The sequence below is a fragment of the Pelobates fuscus genome, chromosome 1, assembly GCF_036172605.1.
Source record: "Pelobates fuscus isolate aPelFus1 chromosome 1, aPelFus1.pri, whole genome shotgun sequence".
In the NCBI taxonomy this organism is placed as follows: Eukaryota; Metazoa; Chordata; class Amphibia; order Anura; family Pelobatidae; genus Pelobates; species Pelobates fuscus.
This window is the reverse complement of record NC_086317.1, coordinates 489,981,404-490,006,067: the sequence shown is the minus strand read 5'-3', so window position 1 is coordinate 490,006,067 and position 24,664 is coordinate 489,981,404. Positions and strand designations below refer to the sequence as shown.

The window sequence follows — 24,664 nt, the reverse complement described above, 5'->3', positions numbered from 1 at the left end:
TGTGTGTGAAAAATGCAAAAAAAGTCACTTTCACTGACAATATCATCGCGGTGATATGTTTTACTGTTTTGAATCACTAATATTTGTGTTCAGCGAAGTCTCCCGAGTAAAACAGTACCCCCCATGTACAGGTTTTAGGGTGTCGCAGAACGTTACAGGGTAAAATACAGTGATAGCAAATTCAATTCTCTGTACTTTCGGCCTGGGTTGGCAGGCAGGTCCCTTAAATTGCAATCAATAAAATAACTTAATTATGTAAAAATATTACATAAATACGCACGTAGAATTTAAATATATATGCATATTTATATATTTGAAGTCTACGTGTATATTTATATAATTATTTATGTAATTTTTTATATGGACATATGAATAGTTCGTATTCTTTTTATTTATTTATATATACATAGATATATATACAATTTCATTCTAAGTGTATTTTGATATAAATATATATTAATATCAAAATACAGTTAGAATAAAATTTTGTATAGATATATAATTTTTTTTTTAATTTTTTATTATTATTTTTAATTTGTTTTATTTAATTTAATTTACTTATTTGTATTTTATAATAATATATATACAATATATATAATTATATATATTATATATATACACGTGTGTAATTTAATTATAAGTGTATTTTTATATTAATATATGTACATATTAATATAAAAATACACTTAGCATGACACTATATATATGATATATAGACATATATTATATAGGTATAATATATGTCTATATATCATATATATACACATATATAATAATATTTTTTTTTTATTAACTTTAACTTTAATTTTTTTTAATGATTTTACACATGCAGGGAGACTGCCTGTCAGCACAGACAGTCCCCCTGCAGGCAGAGACTAGGACACCTATTGTGACCATGTGGTCGCCCTGTTGGGCGATCACATGGCCACAGGGGTCCTAATCCGCCATGGGGAGACTGTCTGGGCTGAAGGCAGTCTCCCCACAACGGGAGCACCGCCGATCGCCGCCGGGGGAACGACGGCGATCGGGTAAGTACATTTTAAATTAAGGACGGTTCAGGACCGTCGTCGGTCGGCAATGGGAAAATGCCGATGACGGTCCTGAACCGTCCCGCGTCCTTAAGGGGTTAAAGTACTAAAGCACTAGATATATACTAGATGTTTTAAGTCACTGTCATGACCCATTTGAGACGCCTAGATTCCCCACCCACGGAATGGGCATTAAGCACCACTTAATTAGGTGAGATTGGAGGTTAAACTGATCCATGATGAACATTTAGAGTAGATCCTGTAACGGACCGCCTGGCACTCCGACTGGGTACCTCCGTTACTGGATGCTCCTAGCACTTCCAGAGGGCTCCAAGCACTCTGCCAGACACCACAACCATCGCAGACCCCACAAACTGCCATAGCTTGGTTGGGGTCTCGCCATCTCCTACCCACCCTGGACCTACGACAAGGCTCCAGGCGGTGAATCTCTCCTCCAAGCAGGGCCGGACTGGGGATACAAAGCAGCCCTGGGAAAAAAAAAAATCTATGCCAGCCCCATAAGTCATTGCGCCATATATTGTCGCATGTAATATGTAAGGCTATGTCTTGCCACCCCAGATGATTGAGTATGTGTATATATATATATATATATATATATATATATATATATATATATATATATATATATATATATATATTGCTTTTTCTAATATAATATATTGGTCCTTTCAGAGTAAAACATTTAATTATACAGTAAGCATACTCACATGCAGACACAGACAATCTCACTGACACACACAAGCTCATTGATACACAGCCTCAAAGACAATTTCACTAATATACATAAGCTCATTGACATAAAAACACAAGCTCACTCACTAGCAGACACACACACATGCAAGCAAGCAAACTCACTAGCAGGCGCACACACACAGTTTAATGTAGTGGTTCTGGTGTCTATAGCCTGTCCCTGCAGGCTTTTGAATGTAAACACTGACTTTTCAGAGAAAAGGCAGTGTTTACATTGCTTCCTAGTGACAGACACTCAGACGGTCACTAGAGGCGCTTCCTGTGTCAGTGCGGATTGGCTGAGATCATCAAGCTTGATGATCTCAGTCATAGAGGCAGAGACCAGCATGACGTTGGGAAAAAAAAAAAAAAAAAGTGAGTAAAACTATTTTTACATACACACACACACAGACACTACGACTGACACACACACACCATGACACAGACAGACACACACACACCATGACACAGACAGACACACACACACCATGATACAGACACACAGTGACACAGAGACATACACACGACACAGACACACACACACACCATGACACAGACAGACACACACACACACCGCATGACACACACACACACACCATGACACAGAAACACACAGCGTGACACAGACACACACAGCGTGACACAGACACACACAGCGTGACACAGACACACACAGCGTGACACAGACACACACAGCGTGACACAGACACACACAGCGTGACACAGACACACACAGCGTGACACAGACACACACAGCGTGACACAGACACACACAGCGTGACACAGACACACACAGCGTGACACAGACACACACACAGCATGACACAGACACACACACAGCATGACACAGACACACACACAGCATGACACAGACACACACACACAGCATGACACAGACAGACACACTCCCACTGACATACATACTTGTTGCTACCTGTGTGGGTGGGCAGACTGATAGGTGCCCCTCCCCTTCTGTGCCCTATTTTGCCCCCTGTCCTCCTGTGTGCTTTTTAGCCCCTTCCCCTCCTGTGCCCTTATGTAGCACCCTCCCTTCCTGTGCCCTCTTTAGCCCCATCCCGTGCCCTCTTTAGTCCCCCTTCCGACTTGTACCCTCTTCAGCCCCTTTTGTGCTCATCTTTTGGCCCCTCTCCCCTTCCTGTGACCTCTTAGCCCGCTCCCCTCCTGTGCCCTTTGTTACCCCCCCTTCCTGTGACCTCTTAGCCCCCTCCCCTCCTGTGCCATTTGTTACCCCCCTCCCCTTCCTGTGACCTCTTAGCCCCCTCCCCTCCTGTGCCCTTTGTTACCCCCCAGCCTCCCCTTCCTGTGACCTTTGTTACCCCCCACCCTCCCCTTCCTGTGACCTTTGTTACCCCCCACCCCACCCCCTCCCCTCCTGTGCTCACCTTCCAGCCCAGCCAGCCTTCCTGAAGCTCTTCTTGCGGCCGCAGGGGAAGCTCTTCTGGCGGCCGCTGGGGGAGCAGGCTGTTCTGTCTCTGCTCCCCCTCCCTCGCGCGCAGCTTAATGAGACCGGGGCCGGAATATGACGTCATATTCCGGCGCCGGTCTCTTTCTAGCGCGCGAGGGAGGGGGAGCAGAGACAGAACAGCCTGCTCCCCCAGCGGCCGCCAGAAGAGCTTCCCCTGCGGCCGCAAGAAGAGCTTCCCCTGCGGCCGCCATCCAAGCTCTCCATGCGGCCGCAGGACATCCACATGTCTCCCCGGCCCCAGGTGCCGACGGCCCACCGGGAAATTTCCCGGTATCCCGGTGGGCCAGTCTGGCCCTGCCTCCAAGAGAGGGAAGCAGGAACAAGCTCTTAAATGGACACTATAGTCACCAGTGCAACTACATGTATTCCTGACCCTATAGTGTTAACATCCCCATCTAGCCCCCATGGGTCCATCATGCCTCCATAAATATAGTAAAAAAAAAAATATCTTACTGTATTCAAGCCAGAAGTAGATTTACATGCGTTTTGCCAAAAAAAAAAAAAAAAACACACACAGTCTGCTGACACCAGAAGTTGTAGCCTGATCCAATCACAGTGCTTCCCCACAGGATTGGCTGAGACTGACAATGAGGCAGGGGCAGAGCCAGCATGATACAAACACAGCCCTGGCCAATCAGCATCTCCTCATAGAGATGAATTGAATCAATGAATCTCTGAGGAAAGTTCAGTGTCTGCATGAGGGAGGAGATAATGAATCAGGGGATGCTCATGCACAGCAGATCTGAGTGGATGGAGGCATATTATGTCTCCATCAACTCCAAAGTCCCTCTGGTTCACTGAGTGACTGCAACTGGAGGTGTTCCTCAGATAATACAGTGTTTACATGAGAAAGGCTGCAGAGAGCTATGGTTCTCACCTGAACAACCTCATTAAGCTGAAGTTGTTCAGGTGACTATAGTGTCCCTTTAAAAGAGCTTAGAAGTGATTATTCAAGGGAGCATGCAGAGCCTTGTAGTGATATAGCCGGTTACTCCCAATAACAGACAATACTCTAAATTGAGGGTGAAGAAGAACTCACTCCACTGAGCATTTATTGCTGCTTATATACAAGTTTCCCAGCAAGGTTACCACCCACGTGGACCTTGTGGGGTACTGAAACGGTAAACTTTGCAACCAATCATGTACAGGCACCTAGATGATCACACCCACTTATTACAGTAAGAATCCTGACCTCTGCTTGGGAGATAATTGAGTTACTCGATTATCTTCAAGCTAAACAAAAAATAAAATATATATATTACTTTTATACAATTTTTATAACTTCACGATTTTACATACAATATAAATACAACTTAGATTTTACAACCAGCATAACTTGGGGACAAACCTATCCAAAATTCACTTGAATCGGTTTAGTGGTTAAAAAGTTAGGTGGAAGTCCCTTTTTGACCGACTGCACACACATTTTCATGCCCAAAACAGTTCCATAGATTTGGGCTGTGCGGTCGTTCTTTTTTATGCTGAAAAATAACTAAGTCCCATTCGAATGCACGAACGGGGTACCGTTTGTGCAAATAGCTTAGTATAACAGTGCGTTCGAATTGAACGCTCTTCAATTTTCAGTCGAATTGTTGAAGTTCCAGAGAACGTAAGGGTCAGCGGTGTTCGTGCCGTTTTGTAGCAAATTTCAGTTCCATGAATTTGACCGTGTTCGACTAAATAAAGATGGCTGCCGCCACGTGTTCGACTGTACGAATGGCGGCCCAAGTCCCAATAATGTGCTTAAAGGGCCAGCACTAGTCCAATAAAAATCCAAAAGCCCACCTAATGGTTTTAAAGGGCCATACACCCCAGGGCCATAGTCATGAGGCAGGAGGCTGGCAAGCAGGCTTCTCCATAAGCGAGGGGAACAGAGCAGTTTGGCACATAGAAAGCAAGTGGCAAATGGCAGTTTGTCACATATCTCCCCTTTGGGGGGTAGACTAACCAGGTATCGGTCAGGGCCTGCGTTAGTCGGGCAACCCATCCACAACAGACAAGCACCAGCATAGCCCACCCACAACAAATGACCACTGTACCTTGTGATTCCTGGTGGCTGGCCCTGGCCTCTGTGTCCCAGGTCGCTGAGTGGGGGGCCAGCATCCCTGATCCCTCTAGCGCAGCTAGGCAAAACGCAGTGGAGACTTGGGGGCAGAGGCCAGCGGCGCTCTGCCCTGATGCCAGTGCTTCTGCTGGGGTGGCCAGTGTGACACTTGGTTGGGCAGGGTAGACCTCGCTTACCTCCTCCTGGTGCTCCTGCCAGGGTAGCTGGGAATCTGGACCGGCCGTCCAGCATCCCTGTAGGCCAGGTACAGAGACTGTCTCTACTCTGATAACATTGTCCTGCTGCTGGGGAGAGAGACCGGTTGTCTCTGCTCCCAATACAATATTCTGCCGCTGGGTGTCACAGTTCTTGCCGCGACATCCAGACTGCCAGATTAGGTCGCCCCAGGAGTGCTCAGCAGGGGATTTAAACCAGGGTACTTTGCAGTCCTGGGGCTGCCATTTTGCCTCTGAGTCACCATACAGCTCAAGAAATAGCCAGAAGTCTATTTTGCCTTGTATCCAGCACTGGGGGCTGGACGTTATTCTGTGTCTGCTCCAACATTTTCAAGCACACCTGAAGCTGATGGCCTCATTAGCCAGGTATAAGACACTGCCTCTCCCAGAGGGCAGTGTCAGTTCATTGACTCTGGTTCCGTATTGCAGTTTGTGTTCCAGCATGCCCCTTTTGATTCCTGACCTAAGCTTGTTACTCCGTATATCCTGACTTCTGGCACCCTCTGACCTCTGGCTTACCCACGACGATTCTCCTGCTTTATCCGTACCTGTACTGTGACTTTGAGCATTACCCAGCACCGCCCCAGTGCACAGACTGACAGGCCAGGTGAGTTCTTACCTGACCACCTTGGCCTGGGTGAACACATATCTGTGTTACAGACTCCCAACTAAGGTAAGCCCTGACCGTCTGTCTCCTCTCCCTGAGACTCACCCTACCACTGGGGAGGGAGACCGATTGCCTCCACTCCCTGTAGGGGACACTGCAGCTGGGGAGGAAGGACAAGCTCTGTTACCCACTTGTCCAGGGGCTGCTCTCCTAGGAAAGAGACATTCGTAGAGCCACTTGCTTCTGTATCCGCTGCTCTTCAGTGGGGAGCCTCTCGCCTTGCTGACGCTGCACAGTCTCCAGGGCCTCATCCTAAAGTTGCTTTCTAGCGGCCTCTCGGTAGTACATCATGGCCTCCTCCAATATGGGCCCATCCTGCAGCGTCAGGAGCTCCTGCAACCTCCAGTAAAACTCCTCTTCCGTATTGCTGTAGATAGGGATGCTGCATGATAGCTAGCTCTATCCCTCCATTGTAAATCCATAGTGTTACCGGTGTCTGAGCTGCTTCTCCTCGCACTAGGACACCATCCCATCGCTGCCACCAATTGTAATGGACCGCCTGGAAACCCCAACTGAGTACCTCCATTACTGGATGTTCCTAGCGCTTCCCGAGGGCTCCAAGCGCTCCGCCAGACACCACAACCACCCCAGTGCAGGCACACTGTCACATACACACTGATGCACAGTTTACCTGTGTAGGCACCTGAGAGGATGTATGACAGTATCCTTGTATGTGTAAGAATGTATGTCTCGGAGCAAGTTTGCGTTTTTGTCTGGGACCCTATGTGTATGGGGGTCTGCCTGTAGCCTTTGTGCATTGTATTTATGACAAAGGGGGTGTGTGTGTGGGGGGGGGTGCGCGCATGTTCTTCTGGGGGGTGTTCTTCAGCTGGTGACTGACAAGGTGAGTAAAGTGGTACCAGTGGCAGGAAGAGGGACATGGTTTCTCACAACCCCCCTCCTCACAATGGACGGGGGGGGGGGGGGGGGGTTGAAAGAGAGAATATGACATGGTTTGATGAGGGAGTGTGACAGGGAGAGTGGAGGCAAGCGTGTCAGGGCAATTGTGGCATGGTAGGAGGGACGAGTGATCGTATTAAGGGGGGGTTATGTGTCAGGGTGAGTGTGGCAGAGTGAGGGTAGGCGAGTTTGGAGGGGGTGAGATTAACAGGATTAGGAGTGGTGAATGTGGACGCCTGAGGGGGGGTTGATGGTGAGGGGACTACATACCTTGATTTATTCCTTGGTGGTCCGGTGGCCAATACATCCGGTCTGCAGCTCCGCAGAGCATGAATCCCGCGAGACCCATCAGAGCGTCGCCATGGTAACACTCTGATTGGCCAGTTTTCGTGAGACACAGGGTCTGCAGCTCTGCTAACTTCGGAGCTGCAGACCGGTGTTTGATGGCTGGCCGGGCAGACAGGAGGGGCCTCACACCCGGCAGCATACTGAGCAAGCCACCGGGCCCCCTCCTGGTGTCGGATCCTCAGTCACTGACCGAGGACCCGACAGTTGGCCCTCATGCAGTTTAGGTGGCCGCGAGGCCCCAGACAGCGCGAGGCCTTGGGCAGCCACCTAAATAGCCGTATTCACTGTATATACACACACAGAAAAGTGTCTGCTGTTAATATTTTAGCGGACCCCAGGTAACCCGACCGGTTACCTCTGCTAATTCCCATTCTTCAGTCGTGCAAGAGCCCCCTAGTATAAGAGGCCAATTTCCCACCCCCAGTAACTGGACAAGACCAAGTTCTGGAGGTAAAACACAGTTATATTGGACACACATGTCTTTATACATAACCCAATGCAAGGGGTCTACCACCTAACCATACAGGGTCACATCCCAGGATCCTCCCTGGGGTCTTACCGCGGGAAGGGAGTCCATTTCCTTTGTCCACAAAGCCCACCACTAAATCCACAGTGTTTCCCACACCAACTGCCAGGGGTCTTCCCAGGAGCCTCTGGGAGACACCCAGGCACAAAAAAGCCTGCAGGAAAATAGCTGGTCTCTCTGTCCCTGGAGACACCAAAAAGCCCGCCAACCTAGCCAGTGCCCCAGAAGTGTCCACAACAACCTCAGGGACCCTCACAGCAGTACCTTCCTCGACCAGTCTCCACTCGTGAGGTCCCTGTTTGAAACCCTGCAAGGGAAGGGTCTTTTGGAATACGAAAGCTCCCCCTTGACGGCGTTCGTCTATACGAAATGGCAGCCACCCAGGGGAGCACTCAATTACTTCCCTTGCGGTTTCAAACTTATGTTGTGAGTGCGGACGTTCTGATTAATTGGTGTGAACATTCTAATGGGGCATCGGGAAAGTACTCGTTCGGGAGCCGAACAAGTCGAGAAACTACAAACGCTCCAATGGTTGGTGTTCGTCTGAATGAATGGCAGCAACCCAGGGAAGCACTCATTAGTGGTTTCCCTTGCAGTTTGACACTTCTGTTGCGAGGTGAGAACGTTCTAATCCAGCTTTCTAAATGGGATATTTGGGTGGTCGCCTTTCAGGAGACAAACTGATTCCCTTCGCGTTAGCACTCTGAACGTGAAGAGGGCACAACACACGAAAATATAGGGGAAACACATGAAAGAAAATGGGAATCCATGAACAGGCAGCGGTTCTGCCACAAATCTCAAACTATGAAGATTGTACATAGGTCACTGAATCAAACCTGATCATATTTTCCTCCAGGATTGAAGATAGTTTGTCTACCGACTGTGTTGGTTGCCAGAGTGTAGCGAAAGTGAGGGATAAGGAGCTGAAAGAGATACACACCGTTAACAATAAATAATAAGCTCCATCCTATTTGAAAGATTCATCACATATATTTAGACTGGTTAAGATGGGGGGAGGGGGGCTTTACATGGGTTATTAGAAAACATAAATTTTACTTACCGTAAATTTATTTTTCCTGAAGATTAGAGGCAGTGCTTATACCAATGGGATTTCATCTAGAGGGATAAAACAGGCAGGCAATCTCCAAAACTTTTCAAGGACCTCCCCCAATTACCTTTGGCCTTATAAATATCTTCCTATCCAAGACATCCCCAGAAAATACAAAAGCCGACCAACCGTACCACTCAGACTATGAACAAATATGGGGGGAAGTAAGCACTGCCTCTAATCTTCAGGAAAAAGAAATTTACGGTAAGCAAAATTTAGGTTTTTCCCTTCAGATTAGAGGCAGTGTTTATACCAATGGGATCTCCAAAAGCAATCCCTTAGGGCGGGACTCAAGTCTCACTGCAAAAAATCTGCAACCAAAGATGCATCTACCAAGAACAGACCAAAGTGAGTGAAGAGAACACCTAGTGGCTGTTATGAGAACGAGAGAACGTATAGCAGAAACCCTCAGGCAACCGATCTGAACCTAACTGATCGAAGGAGCCTCAAAGGCGTTAGATGAGAAAACTCTAACGAATGCAGACATTTAAGGCAACGTAGACGAAAACTAAACGCCCAGGCAGTGGAATTAAACTTCCAAGACCCTAGAACTCTGTTGGGAAAAGTTAGAAAAATAGTGTTAGATGGAAGATTGAGAAAAATGAATGAATCCAACTTAATTCCACTTTCTCCTGCTGAAAACAGAAACTTGAAGTCCTTTCCAAAATAATTTGGGCGACTACCCCCAAAGACCTAGACTGAAGACTCAAATCAGCAGAGTAACAAACCCCAAAAGATCCCTTGCGGAAAAAATTCCCTGAAGATAGGAACAAACCACGAAGAGCCTAGCAGAAACTTGTGATCTGGAGACCAACCTCTAAATATCAACTGATAACCGAAATTCGACCTTGAGGGGCTCTGGCTTTAAACCATACGCAAAGCCCATCCGAAGAAGAAAGAAGAGGTTAAAACTTTGAAGCAGACGCCTGTTTTTCTAAGGACCAATATCCTAAAAAACAACACCTTCCATACTTGGAATACATCTTGGAACAAGATCCATTTATAGTAAAAGAACTTGTCAATAATTTCCTGAGACAAAACCTTATCCTTCAGTATCTGGTATACATAAACCAGGTAGTCAGATTGAATAACAACAATTTTGAGAAGCGGTACCCTTGAGAATTCCAGGATGACTATATACAGTTACGGTCCCCAACGATACCTGTGGAACATTCTTGATGAATGGTGAAACAGCTACTTGCCACCAAGGGAGGAAGACTATCATTCTCACCTTTCCCATCCTATAGGATCTTGGGGAATAGGGAACCAGGAGGAAACTATAGGTTAGACTGGAATACACAAAAAAAGAAAAGGAAACCAAAGCTTACGGCTCTGTCCAAGCTTGTCCAATGAAACACTTCATGCTGTTTGATCTAGAAGTCCCAGTTACGTAACTGGAATATCAAATTCTTACTATCGTTAGAGTGAAGATTAAGGAGTCTGAGCCAATCTTCTTTGTATAAATGTTGACTAATTAATGTTACAGCTAAACAGAGGAATATTAAGTTCTATGCATAAGTGAACAGATCTAAGAAAAACTAATCCAAGCAAATCCAGGAACAAGATGACCTAGTATGTACATAATTGCTACCGAATGTGGAACCATCTGACCAGATCCGGATAAGAAAATACCTGGTCTTTATCTGAAAGGCAAAGAGCTATCCAGCTAGCCTTCAGTCCTATGTAGTCGGATAAGATTTTACAAATTATCTCAGCTAATTTACCTATCTCCCTATGAGAACCTAGCGGAGACCTGAAACATCAGACGTAAAATTGTGGACGATCGTTTTGAGAACTAGAACCAAAGAAAGAACAGTCTGGCATCCTTTATTTCTGCCTGGTTCAGAAAGGAATGACCAAAGAATAGGATTTTACTGCAAAATCTTATTAGTAACCATAACTGGCCACTGAAGGACCTGTAAACAGAGCTATACCTAAAGAAGCTGAAGAGACCAAGCAGTTTCTTACAAGACAGGAACCAATATTATTTCCCAAGAATCTGTCTACTGAAGAAGCAGAGAGATTTCAGGTGTTAATGCCAGAGAGAGAACCACAATTTTTCCCTCAGGGAATTTCCATTCTCTGAGAGTCAAGACCCTTGTCAAAATATTTACACCTGAACTGTTCCTTGACAAACACCAGAACCGCACACTTCCTGAAAAGGGAATTATTTATCAGAAGATTGATTAGCATCCATCTGTATCAGGGCCGGCGCGTCCATAAGGCGGCACAGGCGGCCGCCTTAGGGCGCACCGACTCTGGGGGCGCAAGATTTCGGTGACCGGCAGGAGGGAAGCGCTCCCTCCTGCCAGGTCACCTTCTGGACCCCCGGCGGGCGGCAGCAGTTCTAATGAGAGGCGGCGAGGGAGCTCTAACCTGTCTGCTCTGCTACCTCGCGCGCTGTGTGCTGATTCTGTGGGAGCCGGAATATGACGTCATATTCCGGCTCCCGGCATCAGCAGAGCAGACAGGTTAGAGCTCCCTCGCCGCCTCTCATTTTAGAACTGCTGCCGCCCGCTGCACTGAAGCCCCACTGGACCCCAGGAACACATCCACACCAGCTCTCTCCAGGTAGGGAGGCTGGGTGGATATTTATTATGAGAGTGCGCGCCAGAGAGTGCGCGCCAGAGAGTGCGCGCCAGAGAGTGCGCGCCAGAGAGTGCGCGCCAGAGAGTGCGCGCCAGAGAGTGCGCGCCAGAGAGTGCGCGCCAGAGAGTGCGCGCCAGAGAGTGCGCGCCAGAGAGTGCGCGCCAGAGAGTGCGCGCCAGAGAGTGCGCGCCAGAGAGTGCGCGCCAGAGAGTGCGCGCCAGAGAGTGCGCGCCAGAGAGTGCGCGCCAGAGAGTGCGCGCCAGAGAGTGCGCGCCAGAGAGTGCGCGCCAGAGAGTGCGCGCCAGAGAGTGCGCGCCAGAGAGTGCGCGCCAGAGAGTGCGCGCCAGAGAGTGCGCGCCAGAGAGTGCGCGCCAGAGAGTGCGCGCCAGAGAGTGCGCGCCAGAGAGTGCGCGCCAGAGAGTGCGCGCCAGAGAGTGCGCGCCAGAGAGTGCGCGCCAGAGAGTGCGCGCCAGAGAGTGCGCGCCAGAGAGTGCGCGCCAGAGAGTGCGCGCCAGAGAGTGCGCGCCAGAGAGTGCGCGCCAGAGAGTGCGCGCCAGAGAGTGCGCGCCAGAGAGTGCGCGCCAGAGAGTGCGCGCCAGAGAGTGCGCGCCAGAGAGTGCGCGCCAGAGAGTGCGCGCCAGAGAGTGCGCGCCAGAGAGTGCGCGCCAGAGAGTGCGCGCCAGAGAGTGCGCGCCAGAGAGTGCGCGCCAGAGAGTGCGCGCCAGAGAGTGCGCGCCAGAGAGTGTGTGTGTGTCTGAGAGTGTGTGTGTGTCTGAGAGTGTGTGTGTGTCTGAGAGTGTGTGTGTGTCTGAGAGTGTGTGTGTGTCTGAGAGTGTGTGTGTGTCTGAGAGTGTGTGTGTGTCTGAGAGTGTGTGTGTGTCTGAGAGTGTGTGTGTGTCTGAGAGTGTGTGTGTGTGAGTGTGTGTGTGTCTGAGTGTGTGTGTGTCTGTGAGTGTGTGTGTGTCTGTGAGTGTGTGTGTGTCTGTGAGTGTGTGTGTGTCTGTGAGTGTGTGTGAGTGTGTATATGTGTGTGTGTATGTGTTTGTCTGTGAGTGTGTCTGTGTGTTTCTGTGTGTGTGTCTGTGTATGTGTGTATGTGTGTGTCTGTGAATGATTGTATGAATGTGTGTGTCTGTCAGTGTATGAGTGTGTGTTTGTGAGTGTCTGTCAAATCAGTGAGATTATGTTTGTGATTGAGTGTGTGCCTGTCAATGAATGAGTGTGTGTCAGATCAGTGAGTCTGTGTCTGTCAGTGACGTCTGTGTGTTTGTCATTGAGTGTGTGTGGCTGGTAGTGAGTGTAGCGTGGCGGAGCGGAGCGCAGTACAGGAGCTTCTGTTTCCTGTACCTGGTCACTGAGAGAGCACTTCCTGTCAGTCCAGCCAGCTACAGAAAACTGAAGCTCCTGTAGAGGGTCTGCTCCGCAACGCTACAAGACAGGTAGGAGGCATACCAGGAAGGGGAGTGTGACCGCTAAGAGGGTGGGGGGTGCACCAAGGGACAGAGAGGGGAGGGGAGAGAAAAACCAAGGGACAGGGAAAGGAGGGGGGAGGGGAGAGGAACACTAAGGGACGGGGAAGAGGGAGGGGCTGGTTAGGAGGCACATAGGTGAAGATGTTAATTTTAGAGGGGGGGGCGGAAAAATGCATCTTCGCCTATGTACCCAAAAATCCTGGCACCGGCCCTGATCTGTATGCTGTCGAAACACCGTAACCTTTAGGGGCTGGTGTACGAAAATTCATTAGATGCCCCTGAGGAAGCAGAATTGTAGAGATTCAACAAATTTATGGATGGTAATATTTTGCATAGTGAGAGCATCTCAAGCGGCAATTGCCATAAGCATTTTCTTAAAAAACATTTACTTAAAAACTGAAAAATGCAGACAAACCTAGGCAGAAAACCATCTCAGTCATATCGAATCTATTTGCAGGGAACAAATTGAAACTGGTGGAATTTATTCACGGCAGCTGAGGTTCCTAGTTGGTCTCCCATACAAGTACTAACCAGGCCCAAGACTGGACGGCTTCTGAGATCTGACCCAATCAGGCATTTACAGACTGGTATGGTCGTAGACTACACCATGATCCATAGGTTTGCAGCTGTACTAGAATTTTCTTCAAGCCCAGTAACATGAGGAAGAAATAATTTCTCATGAAGACTAGTTCATACAGGTTACCATCTTTAATGGCGGAAGCGAGACTGATTACATAGATATACAGTCAGAATAAGACAATACCCCTGATTTAACACAGTAAAGGAGTTTAAGCATGCGTGGGATAGGCATAAGGCTATCCTAACTATAAGATAAGGCCAAGGACTAATGAAAGTATTTAGAAAATTGGGCAGACTAGATGGGCCGAATGGTTCTTATCTGCCGTCACATTCTATGCTTCTATCCAGGCTTTCCTTAGCCGTAATTGGGAAGCAGAGGCTAGAACAGAAAGAATATCTGCAAACTGTACTACAACCGGTTTGATGCAGGCTCTGCAGGAATCAATAGCAGAAGAAGTACTTCAAAATTGGAATACCAAACAACAGCCTTACCTGCTATAGGCTTTCATTAGCCGCATTTGGGAAGCAGAGGCCAGAGCAGACAGAATATCTGCAATTGAATTTCAAAACCTGTTTGATGCAGACTCCGCTGGAATCAATATCAGAAGCAATTCTTAAAATTGCAATTCCAACCAGCAGCCTTACCTGATAGAGGCATTCCTTAGCCGTATTTGGGGAGCAGAGGCTAGAGCAGATAGAATAGCTGCAACTGCATTCCAAAAACCTGTTTGCTGCAAACCCTGCAGTAACCAAAATTAGGAAGCAAAGTCTTGAATTTCCCATTCCAACAGTCATATTGCTGAAACCTATCAAACTTGGAATTGAAAAAAAAAAACATAAAATGTGCAATCCTGGAGTGAAGCACAGGAAAAGTACTGCCTCAGCTGAAAAACAGACTGCCTTGTAGAAACGGATATCAGGTGAAACTAGTTGAGGTGGAGAGAATGCCAATTGCACAGAGCTTTGTCTACAGCAATTGCTAAAAACCTACTGCAAGTTTAACCCCTTAAGGACATATGACATGTCTGACATATCATGATTCCCTTTTATACCAGAAATTTGGTCCTCAAGGGGTTAAGCAAATAAATACTGTAGCTCGGATTCTTTAAATGCCTATAAAGCAATTTAAAGAATCCCTCTGCTACAACAGAAAATAACGTAACCAGATTTTAAATATAAGCCTACTAAGCATAACCTAGCGAGGATAATCCTCCAATAGTCATACGTGTCATGCTCTTGTGAATATATACCACTTCACTTTAATTGTTGCAGTAATTAGTGATTATTGAAAGCCATAATAAACCAATCACCGAGCAGAAGCTGATTTGAGCCAGAAAAGAAACTTAAAGTTTCCCAAAAGAATTATGTAAAAATATATGCTAATATCCTTTATAGGTTTTACTCAAAGAATAATCCATTTTGGACCCAATCTACTTAGTGCTTACCCGTGCAAAGCGCTATAGGATTGAAGACTTTAGTAATAATCCTTAACCCCTTAAGGACACCTGACATGTATGACATATCATGATTCCCCTTTTATTCCAGAAGTTTAAGGGGTTAAAAAAAAAAAAAAGAGAAGTTAAAAACTCTCCTACTTAGAAACATTATCTACCTTACAGCACAGATAATTAACTTATTCAGGCTAGAGTCATTTAAGATAAAGCAAACAGTCTTACCTTAAATGTCCTCAGAGTGTGTAGGAGGTTGGTGAGAACACTCTTGCAACAAATTCTGAGTGCACCTGGCAAACAGTTCATTGCTGCTGGGTAAACAGCCTCTCTAAGTCCTGGAAACCAATATCTTGACCCCGGAGAGAAAAAACAAAGATATTGGCGCCTGAATTTTAAAATGTCCTGCATTCCGTGATTCCACGGTGGAAATAAACAACCTGTATGAGTGTTCCACCGCCAGGACTTCCCAGCTAGTGCCCAAAAGCGCACCATCGTCTGCCCGGCACCTGGCTCGGTATAGACGGAATTAATACAACCCGGGGAGTTACAGCCGTCTGGAGTGTTAACCCTGGCTGATCTCTGAAAAATGTATTTAAAAGAAGTAGAGCCTCCAGAGCCTCAGCCCTCTCACCCTACTTCTAGGGAGAAACCTGACACCCTACTCTACCGGAGGCAGGCAAAGAACTGGGGATGTCTTGGATAGGAAGCAATGTATAAGGCCAAAGGTTAATTGGGGGAGGTCCTTGAAAAGTTTTGGAGATTGCCTGCCTGTTTTTTATCCCTCTAGATGAAATCCCATTGGTATAAGCACTGCCTCTAATCTGAAGGGAAAATCTAATCTGAAGGGAAAATGTAACTTCTCATATAGATGTAATGAAACATATAGGCATATTAGTGTACTCCGCTCTGTGTATCTCTATTGTGCCCAGCTCTGTGTGTTGTATAGGTATATTTGCTATGAACCCAGCTCTATGTATTGTGTAGGTTATATAGCTGAAAAGAGACTTGCTTCCATCAAGTTCAGCCTTCCTCATATAGGTTAAGCATATCCCATGACTTAAGAGAAGGCCAGGGACGAATTAAAGTATTTCGAAAATTGGGCAGACTAGATGGGCCAAATGGTTCTTATCTGCCATCACATTCCATGTACTTTAAAGGCATTGTATGCAATTTGAAACGAGAAAAAGATACCAAAATTCCTACCTTGTACAACGGATGGCCCATTGGAAGTTGTCTGATGGTCGCAATATTGAAGACCTCGGCGAAGAGATGGGAGTAAAGCAGGTGAGATACAGCTTCGTGGACCTGGAAGTCAGCATTGCGTACCCACATCTTGGCGAGGGTCCAGTCCCACTCAGAGTCACTGGGCAGGAATATAGGGACGTGATTGCCTGGGGTTTGACCCAACTGGAATAAAAAAAAAAAAAAAGTTATAGATCAAATAAATAGCAAACTTAAATAGAATATACAAGAGGAAGCTTTACAAAAATCCAGTAAACGTTTATTGACAACATACTAGTTACTATAGGAGCTCATTGTTCTGAAAATTGAAGTCCCTTGCAACACATAGGAGACAGTACGAATAATACACACTGTCCCACATTCTAGAATTCATTTCATATAGGCTATTCATTCAAAAGGGTACACAAATCTAACTATAAATATAGCTGGGTTTTGTGTGTGCTGGTACGTCAAAACAAGCTGAACGTAAAACTGGCATCCAGAACATCTCAATGGCAGCAATTTTAAAGTGGTGTTATAATTAATGCCTTGCAAAAAAACAATTCAGACCTCTGACCAAGTCTTACATTGCACTGAAAACACTATCCATTTAACAGACAATTTTGGGGAAATATACTAAAGTTTTCCCTGGTATGCCAAAATTGAAGTACCTTCCATTAATTATTATATTTCCAAACATATTGTTCAGGATCAATGCTTTGACTGTTGCACCAAGTGGGTACTTGATGTGTTTTACCACAATTTGTAAAAATATTCAACCCCTCTTTTCAGAGATCTCCAGGTTTACACATTTCTTGATCTTGAAAGCAGCTGTGGGAAGAGCCTTAGTTTATAATATTCTAAACAAAGACAGGTGTCATGGCTGGATCAATGCATTACCTGGATAGCTATGGGTATAATGTAATTGTTGATGTTTTTCCACAGAAGACACAGAGGAGCGGCGAGGTATTGCTTTTGGCCATTGATGGTATTAGCCTGGATTCCCTGGAGGATCTTGTAATCAGCCAGGTAGAGGTTTCCTTTCTATAAGATACATAGATTGGCATCATACAGTTTAGGGTTTCAGGAGCCAAAGAAGTCCTAGCCACCCTTTGATTAGGCAACTTGATATTTTGCAGTAGGTGTAATTGAAGAGTTATTCCAAGCATTATAACCACTACAGCCATCATGCAGACTTATATTGCCATGTTCGTATTTGTATGGTACTTTGGTCAGCTAGGACTCAAATAAGAATCACTGGACATATTCTAGATAACATCCAACAATATAAAGTGGCACAGATGCACTATGAAGCCAGATATGTCAAATGGCAAGCTGTATGGAGAGACAGAGTCAACATTCGTAGTTTAGGCAGCCAACATGTATGCACCATTAAGTTTAACCTGTGACGTAGAGGGGGCATGGAAAGAGTTACTCAAGATAGGTTTTCTAGAGTTCTGAAGGTGCACTCAAAGTGCTTTGTAAAATTACAGTGGTGTACTAGTTCTAAACTCCGTTCCCAAGGCACACTAGGTGGTTAGAACCAGGAAATTCCCAAGTCCTGGCAGTTGGTGAGCCTTGTGGACTGGTTTGAGAACCACTGACCTAGAAGCGGAATAAAAAAAATTAAAATAAATATAAATATATATTTTAGTCAGTTTGGGATTGGTTTCACATAAACAAGGACAATAGGTCAACTGCATTGATAATGACATTCTGTCCAATTAGAAATACATTAAACTCACCACCATAGTATCTGCCCCCAACCATGGGCGTCCACAAAAAAAAAAAAAAAAAGTCAGGAAGCACAGAGTGCTGTTGGGTAGGGGTGTCGCTGATTGGCCAGAGCAGTCAGATGGCACTCTAAGCCATTCATTAGCTCCCCATTCATAAAAAGTAAAACATTCTTATGAGCCGGGAATTGGCGATTGGCTTCAGAGCGTCAGCTGACTCTAGCCAATCAGTGGCACTCATGCCTGACGTCAATCTGGTGGCCTCCTTGTATCCTAGCATTTTCATTTAGATCAAGTTATGTGACCAGAATGTTCCTTTAATCAAAATTAAAGGAACACTATAGTGTCAGGAATACCATAGGTGTGAAAACGCTATTCAGCCGGGCCTTATGTGATAATGAATATGTCAAAATTCATGACTGTCAAAAAGGGGCCAAGCATGGTTGTCATAATTATACCCCCTGGAAAATTCCTTTGGACACCCATGCCCCCAACAACCATAATCCTTCACAAATGTTGGACGAAATTGACATAGATAATGTAAAGGTTGCATCATCAATAGAACAGAGTTCATCTACCAACAATGGTTTCTAAGATGTCATTTAACAGGAGACATTCTTACCTCTAGTTCAACCTGTAGGGTGGAAGTCCCAAGAGAAGCAGCCACCATTTCGTCAGTTACTGGAAAGTTATCAGGAATTTTGAAGCATTTCTGAATTTGTAAAGGATTTACTCCATTCAAAAACTGGTAACCAAAGACTTTGTCAGACTTCCATTCCTGGTTAATGTACTCTATAAAATAGCAGAAAATCTGTCAGAAGGTTTATTGGCCTTCTCACAGTCATAACTAGTGACTTACTGGGTTTGTTCTGGACATGGCAGAATTTACATCTGAATTATGAAGCTCTGAATTACTGGATTGCCACTTATGAGAAAATTATAGCTAGATTATTGCGGATCTAGTGTTCTAAGAAGTATTCTTGTAAAAGGTGCAGGACCACAACATTTCAAGCGTCCGTTCATCTGGCAGTAATCAGTGCAGATAGTAACCAACATGTATGTTTTGGGGAAGTAGTCTGACCTGAGTTTTGTGTTTTGACAGGAAAGAAAACTCTCTGCAGGTCACATAGATTCTTCCAGGTTTCGGTGTTGTCACTGTATTCCTTCAGCTTTATTTCAATGGCACTGCCAAGAGAAAGAGGCACTCACAAGAGGTTTGTAGCTCTAATGAAATCTGAGTAATTTGTGGGTCAAGGCAATACCTTGAACCAAACCTGCTGACCCATCTAGCCACCTCATGGAGAGGATGGCAAAACTCTTCAAGTCTACCAAGGTATAAAACTTTGAAACCAAGCCCTCATATCGAGCTCCTATACACACAAAAAAAAAAACAAAAAACAAAAAAAAAAACGTTTCTGTACTGGTCAAAACACCAAAATAGAAGACCAATCACTTTTATTCACTTTGTTCGGCTGTCAGTGTTCGGCTGGCCCCCCCAATCTCCATGCAGTTAGTTTACCAAATGCCCTGTGTGGTTCCCTTGTTCGCACCTTTTAACAACAAACCACCCCTGGCTGTTAATCACAAATTACTCATTAAGGAAAGAGTTTCCCCCTGTGTGGCCGCCGTTCGTATAACCGAACACAAATAATTGTCAGGCCATTCTGTTTCCCGAACGTGGGCCGCAGTACAGGTCGTCGACAGTGTGGAACGGTTTTCGGATACGCGACCCCGCAAACCTGGTACCGCTGCCCATCCAACTTCCCGAACAGTTATGAGAATGGCGTTCGGGTGGCATGAACTACCAAACAGGAAGAGCCTTTGCTCCCCAGTAGCCAGAGGATGGATTCATTGGTGTTTGTGCAAGAACCCCCAAAAGATGATTGGTCGTTACTTTCCCTGGAACCGTTTTGGGGCATCACCTTATGACCGACCGGTCAAAACTTAATTTGAATGGCGTACACAAACAAAAAGGGATCTGAGTGAGATGTCAGCAAAGTGTGTGCTCAGACCCAAGCTATTTGGTGAAATTACTTTTTTGGGGTTCTGAAGTTATTAAAAATGTATTTTTTGGGTGTTTAAAAATGTAGATTTTTCTGTACCTTAGAGCCAATTAAGTTATAGCTTTTTCTCACACAATTATATCTCCGGCACAGAGGATCTGTATTTTTGTATGGGACAAAAGCTGTGTGTGGCCAAAATAAAATCAGTTGACTACCAGGACTATGCGTCATCTAGTAACTGGGGTGGGGGGGGGGGGGGGGGAGAAAGGGTCTTGGAGTATTATACTCTTTCAGCTAGTATTGGAGCTCCGCTACAAATATTCATCACAGGGTAACAATACAAGAGTTGATACCGCAACACACATTCAGAAAAGGTTTATAAGTAGTGAGCGAAGCGGATTTCACCCAATACAATATATTCTGAGCATCATGAATAAAGCTCATTAGGATTTATTCCAAACACTGACTTATGACGACAACATGCTTGGCGTTCAACATGCTTGGAATCCCTCTTACCAGTGGATACAATCTGAGAGTACTGGTAAAGTGTTTCTACAAACCGTATATATTCCTATATTGTTAGAGGTCTTAACAATCCCTACGAATGCCACATACTCCTAAGAATTTTGGAAAGCCAGAGCAGATGTGCTCTGTACATAAGAGATATTTAATACGAGAGAATACCCAACAACGGCATTAAATACCATTCCCCATACTTGTCCAAGTCAAGAGGGGTTTCCATATATACATAAAACCAGTGACATTTGAATTGCTGAGAAAAATCAAGGCTATTTGATCTTAATCAGCCTTTTAAATAATGTTGTGCATACAATTGTTAATGTACAAAGGAATCTCTAGAGTTTTAGCCAAGTTGACACCTTACTAAATCAAACGGTTAACTGGATTATTCAGGGACATTAACCATGTCCTATATCCTACACTCTATACCTCCTGTACCCTGACTCATCCAGATCTGCTGCACTTTAATCCCCAGTATAAAGAATTGATAAATAATTTGTCTTGCATCACATGTGGAACTCTGCACCCCCCAAAATCGCAGCTACTCCAATTACTCCTCATCCAATCTCTCACATTCGAGAATATAGTTCTTTTTTCAGGGCCCTCATTACATTTTGTTCACCAGTGCTGTCTGAGCAGTATTGTGCAGCCGGTTCACTGTGCCACCAACAATTAAAGATGCTAACAAGTAGTGATGTCGCGAACACGGAATTTTCGGGTCGCGAACGGCAAATTCCGCAAACGTTCGTGAACCGGTTGAACCGCCATTGACTTCAATGGGCAGGCAAATTTTAAAACCCACAGGGACTCTTTCTGGCCACAAAAGTGATGGAAAAGTTGTTTCAATGGAACTAACACCTGGACTGTGGCATGCCGGAGGGGGATCCATGGCAAAACTCCCATGGAAAATTGCACAGTTGATGTAGAGTCTGGTTTTAATCCATAAAGGGCAGAAATCACCTAACATTCCTAAATCACAATGGATATGGATTGACACCTGACATATGACATATTGACACCTTGACATATGGATTGACACCTGTCCTCAGAGACCCTGATACACACTGACACAGAGCAGAATAGGGACTATTCCCCCTACATAGGGTCACTTGGCAGATATGGATTGACACCTATCCTAAGGATCCCTGATACACACTGACAGAGCAGAATAGGGAATATTCACTAAATGCCAAACATTGTTATACAGGGGAATATTCAGTAAATAAGGATAAGGTGGGGGACCTACTGTCCTCCCCCCGGCCCCCACCCCTGCGTGGTGGGTGGGGGGCATAAATCACAATGGGGGGGCACCTACTGTACTCCCCCCCCCCCACCCTCACCCGAGAGCGGTGGCCATAAAAATAATGAGGGGGGGGGACTGTATGATGTTGTTTCGATCAGGTAGTGAACGGGTTACGCCCGCTTCACAGTGACAGACCAAACTCCCCGTTTAACGCACCGCAAACAATCCATTTGCACAACCGCAAACTCCCCATTTGCACAAGGTTGGATACCAAGCTAGCCATGTCCCGTTCCTTGTCCTCACTGATGTCATTGAAGGTCTCTTCCTCCACCCAGCCACGTACAACACCAAGGGTCCCCGAAAGGTGACAACAAGCCCCCTGGGACGCCTGCTGGGTTTGGTCTTCCACCTCCTCAAAGCCACCTTCCTCCTCTTCTTCAGACTCCTCTCTCTGCGTTATTATAAGGTGTGTTAAGTAGTACTATTCTTATCCCTGTTGCGTCCCCCATCAGTGGACGTGTATATGGCAGCGATTTTAGGAACTGTGAGATAGAAAAATATGCTTGGTCGATCTTCCTAACTGGAGACTGTGTTGCTGTACGGGTGGAAGGTGGAGCCATTTATAAAGTACCCACTGCCAAGGTACATTTGAATTGTGGAGCGGGGCACGGAAATGTGGAGGTGGGGCAGGCAGGACCTACCCGCTGACGTTATTTTGGGCAACGACCTGGGGGAGCTGACTTCAGCTTTTGTTCCTCAAACCGCAGTACAAGAGGCGTATCCGGTTGTTACCTGGCAGCAGGCCCACACCACAGCTCCGCCTAACCACTCTGAGGCTCAGGTAAGAAATGTACCCCCCATGCCCAGTGTCACGCCCTGGACATCCCCCCTAGAATTTGGTTCTGAAGTGGCCCTAGATCCCTCCCTGCAGATCTACAAAGATCTTATTAATAAAGACAAGGCAGGATTAGAAGGGGAAAGGTACACCTGGGACAAGGGGCTGCTGTAGAAAAAAAAAATAGTGTCCGGATCCATTCCCTTACCCATAAAGCAATTGATAGTGCCGAGAAAATATAGACTGGAGTTATTACGCATCGCCCACGACATTCCCCTGTCTGGGCACTTAAGGATCAGCCGTACTAAGCACAGGCTGACCCAGAACCTCTTCTGGCTAGGTATCTCACAGGATGTCAGGCGATACTGCCAGACCTGTGATACCTGCCAGAGGGTAGGGAAGAGGGGAGACTGATACAAAGCCCGGCTCCGTTCTCTTCCCATAATTGAGTAACCGTTCAGTAGGGTAACGGTAGATATTATAGGACCCCTATCCAAGCCCAGCCCCTCCGGCAAGAAATATGTACTGACCGTGGTGGACTATGCCACCAGGTACCCAGAAGCAATAGCTTTGACTAATGTGCACGCAGAGACGGTAGCGGATGCCCTGATGCGAATATTTTCCCGGGTGTGATTTCCCAAGGAAATTTTGGATAGGGGCACCCAGTTTACCGCCGAAGTCGCACAACAACTCTGGAAGATATGTGGGGTTCATAAAATACTGAACTCCGCTTATCACCCCCAGTGCAATGGGCTCTGAACGGTTTAATGGAACACTTAAACAGATGATCCGTACGTTCATAGACACTCAGACTTGGAAAGGTTCCTACCCCACTTGATGTTTGCCTATAGGGAAGTACCTCAGGAATACACCGGGTTCTCTCCTTTCGAACTATTATTTGGGAGGAGAGTGAGGGGCCCCCTAGATTTACTTAGGGAACACTGGGAGGGAGACGAGACTGTTAGCGGCACCACCATCGTACCCTATGTGCTAGAGTTTAGGGACCGCCTGGAGATGCTGACCCAGAACGTACGCGACAACTTCCAGGCGGCCCAACATAGGAAGCGCAGATGGTACGATAAGGGAGCCAGGGACCGCAGCTTTAAGGTGGGGCAAAAGGACAAGCTGCAGGCTTCCTGGCAGGGCCCATACAAGGTGGTAGAGCAGGTTTGTGATCGGTCCGGTCACAGGCACGGGAGGCAAGCGCATGCTCCATGTGAACATGCTCAAGCCATACCACGAGCGTACGGAAGGAGGTAACTGCGATCTGTGCACCTGCCACTGAAGATTATGATAATTTGCAACTCCCAGATCTCCTAGACCAAGAGGGCAAGAGCGGAGACCTGGGAGAAGTACAGTTAGGAGAACGGTTAGACCCCCAGGAGCGAATCCAGGTCCAAAGACTAATCCAGGACAAGGAGGGCCACGTTTCCCCAACCTACCTGGGTACACTCCATTAACCACTCACAAAATTGAAACCCTAGACCAGACCCCCCTTCGCCAAACCGCCTATCGCATACCCGAAGCAGTTAAAGAAAATATGCAGAAAGAAATTAAGGAAATGCTGCAGTTCGGGGTGATAGAACACTGACAGCCCCTGGGCCTCCCCGGTAGTATTAGTACCGAAACGGGACGGCACGACCCGTTTCTGTGTGGACTACCGGAGGCTAAACGATAAAACAACCTCAGACGCCTACCCTTTGCCCCGGATAGACGAGATCCTAGACAAAATGGCCAGAGGCCAGTACCTCACCACAATAGATCTGTGCAAGGGGTACTAGCAAATTCCATTAGCCGAGGACGCCATCCGCAAGTCAGCATTTGTCACCCCGTTTGGCCTGTATCAGTTTAAGGTCATGCCATTCGGGATGAAGAATGCCCCGGCTAAATTTCAGAGGATGGTAGATCAGCTACTGGATGTGTTTC

At 46.3% G+C, this 24,664-nt stretch overlaps 1 protein-coding gene across 1 annotated transcript in view; it reads right to left on the bottom strand.

Annotated features, from left to right (window-relative positions):
• The window catches only part of LOC134600406 (polyunsaturated fatty acid lipoxygenase ALOX15B-like), a 49,919-nt gene that overhangs the window by 8,269 nt on the left and 16,986 nt on the right, over positions 1–24,664 (bottom strand). The window contains exons 5-9 of the mRNA XM_063445015.1: positions 19,220–19,323; positions 18,761–18,930; positions 17,306–17,449; positions 16,388–16,591; positions 8,822–8,908 (exon numbers count right to left, since the gene is read on the bottom strand). Coding sequence (XP_063301085.1) covers positions 8,822–8,908; positions 16,388–16,591; positions 17,306–17,449; positions 18,761–18,930; positions 19,220–19,323 — 709 coding nt within the window. The remainder of the gene's footprint in view (positions 1–8,821; positions 8,909–16,387; positions 16,592–17,305; positions 17,450–18,760; positions 18,931–19,219; positions 19,324–24,664) is intronic.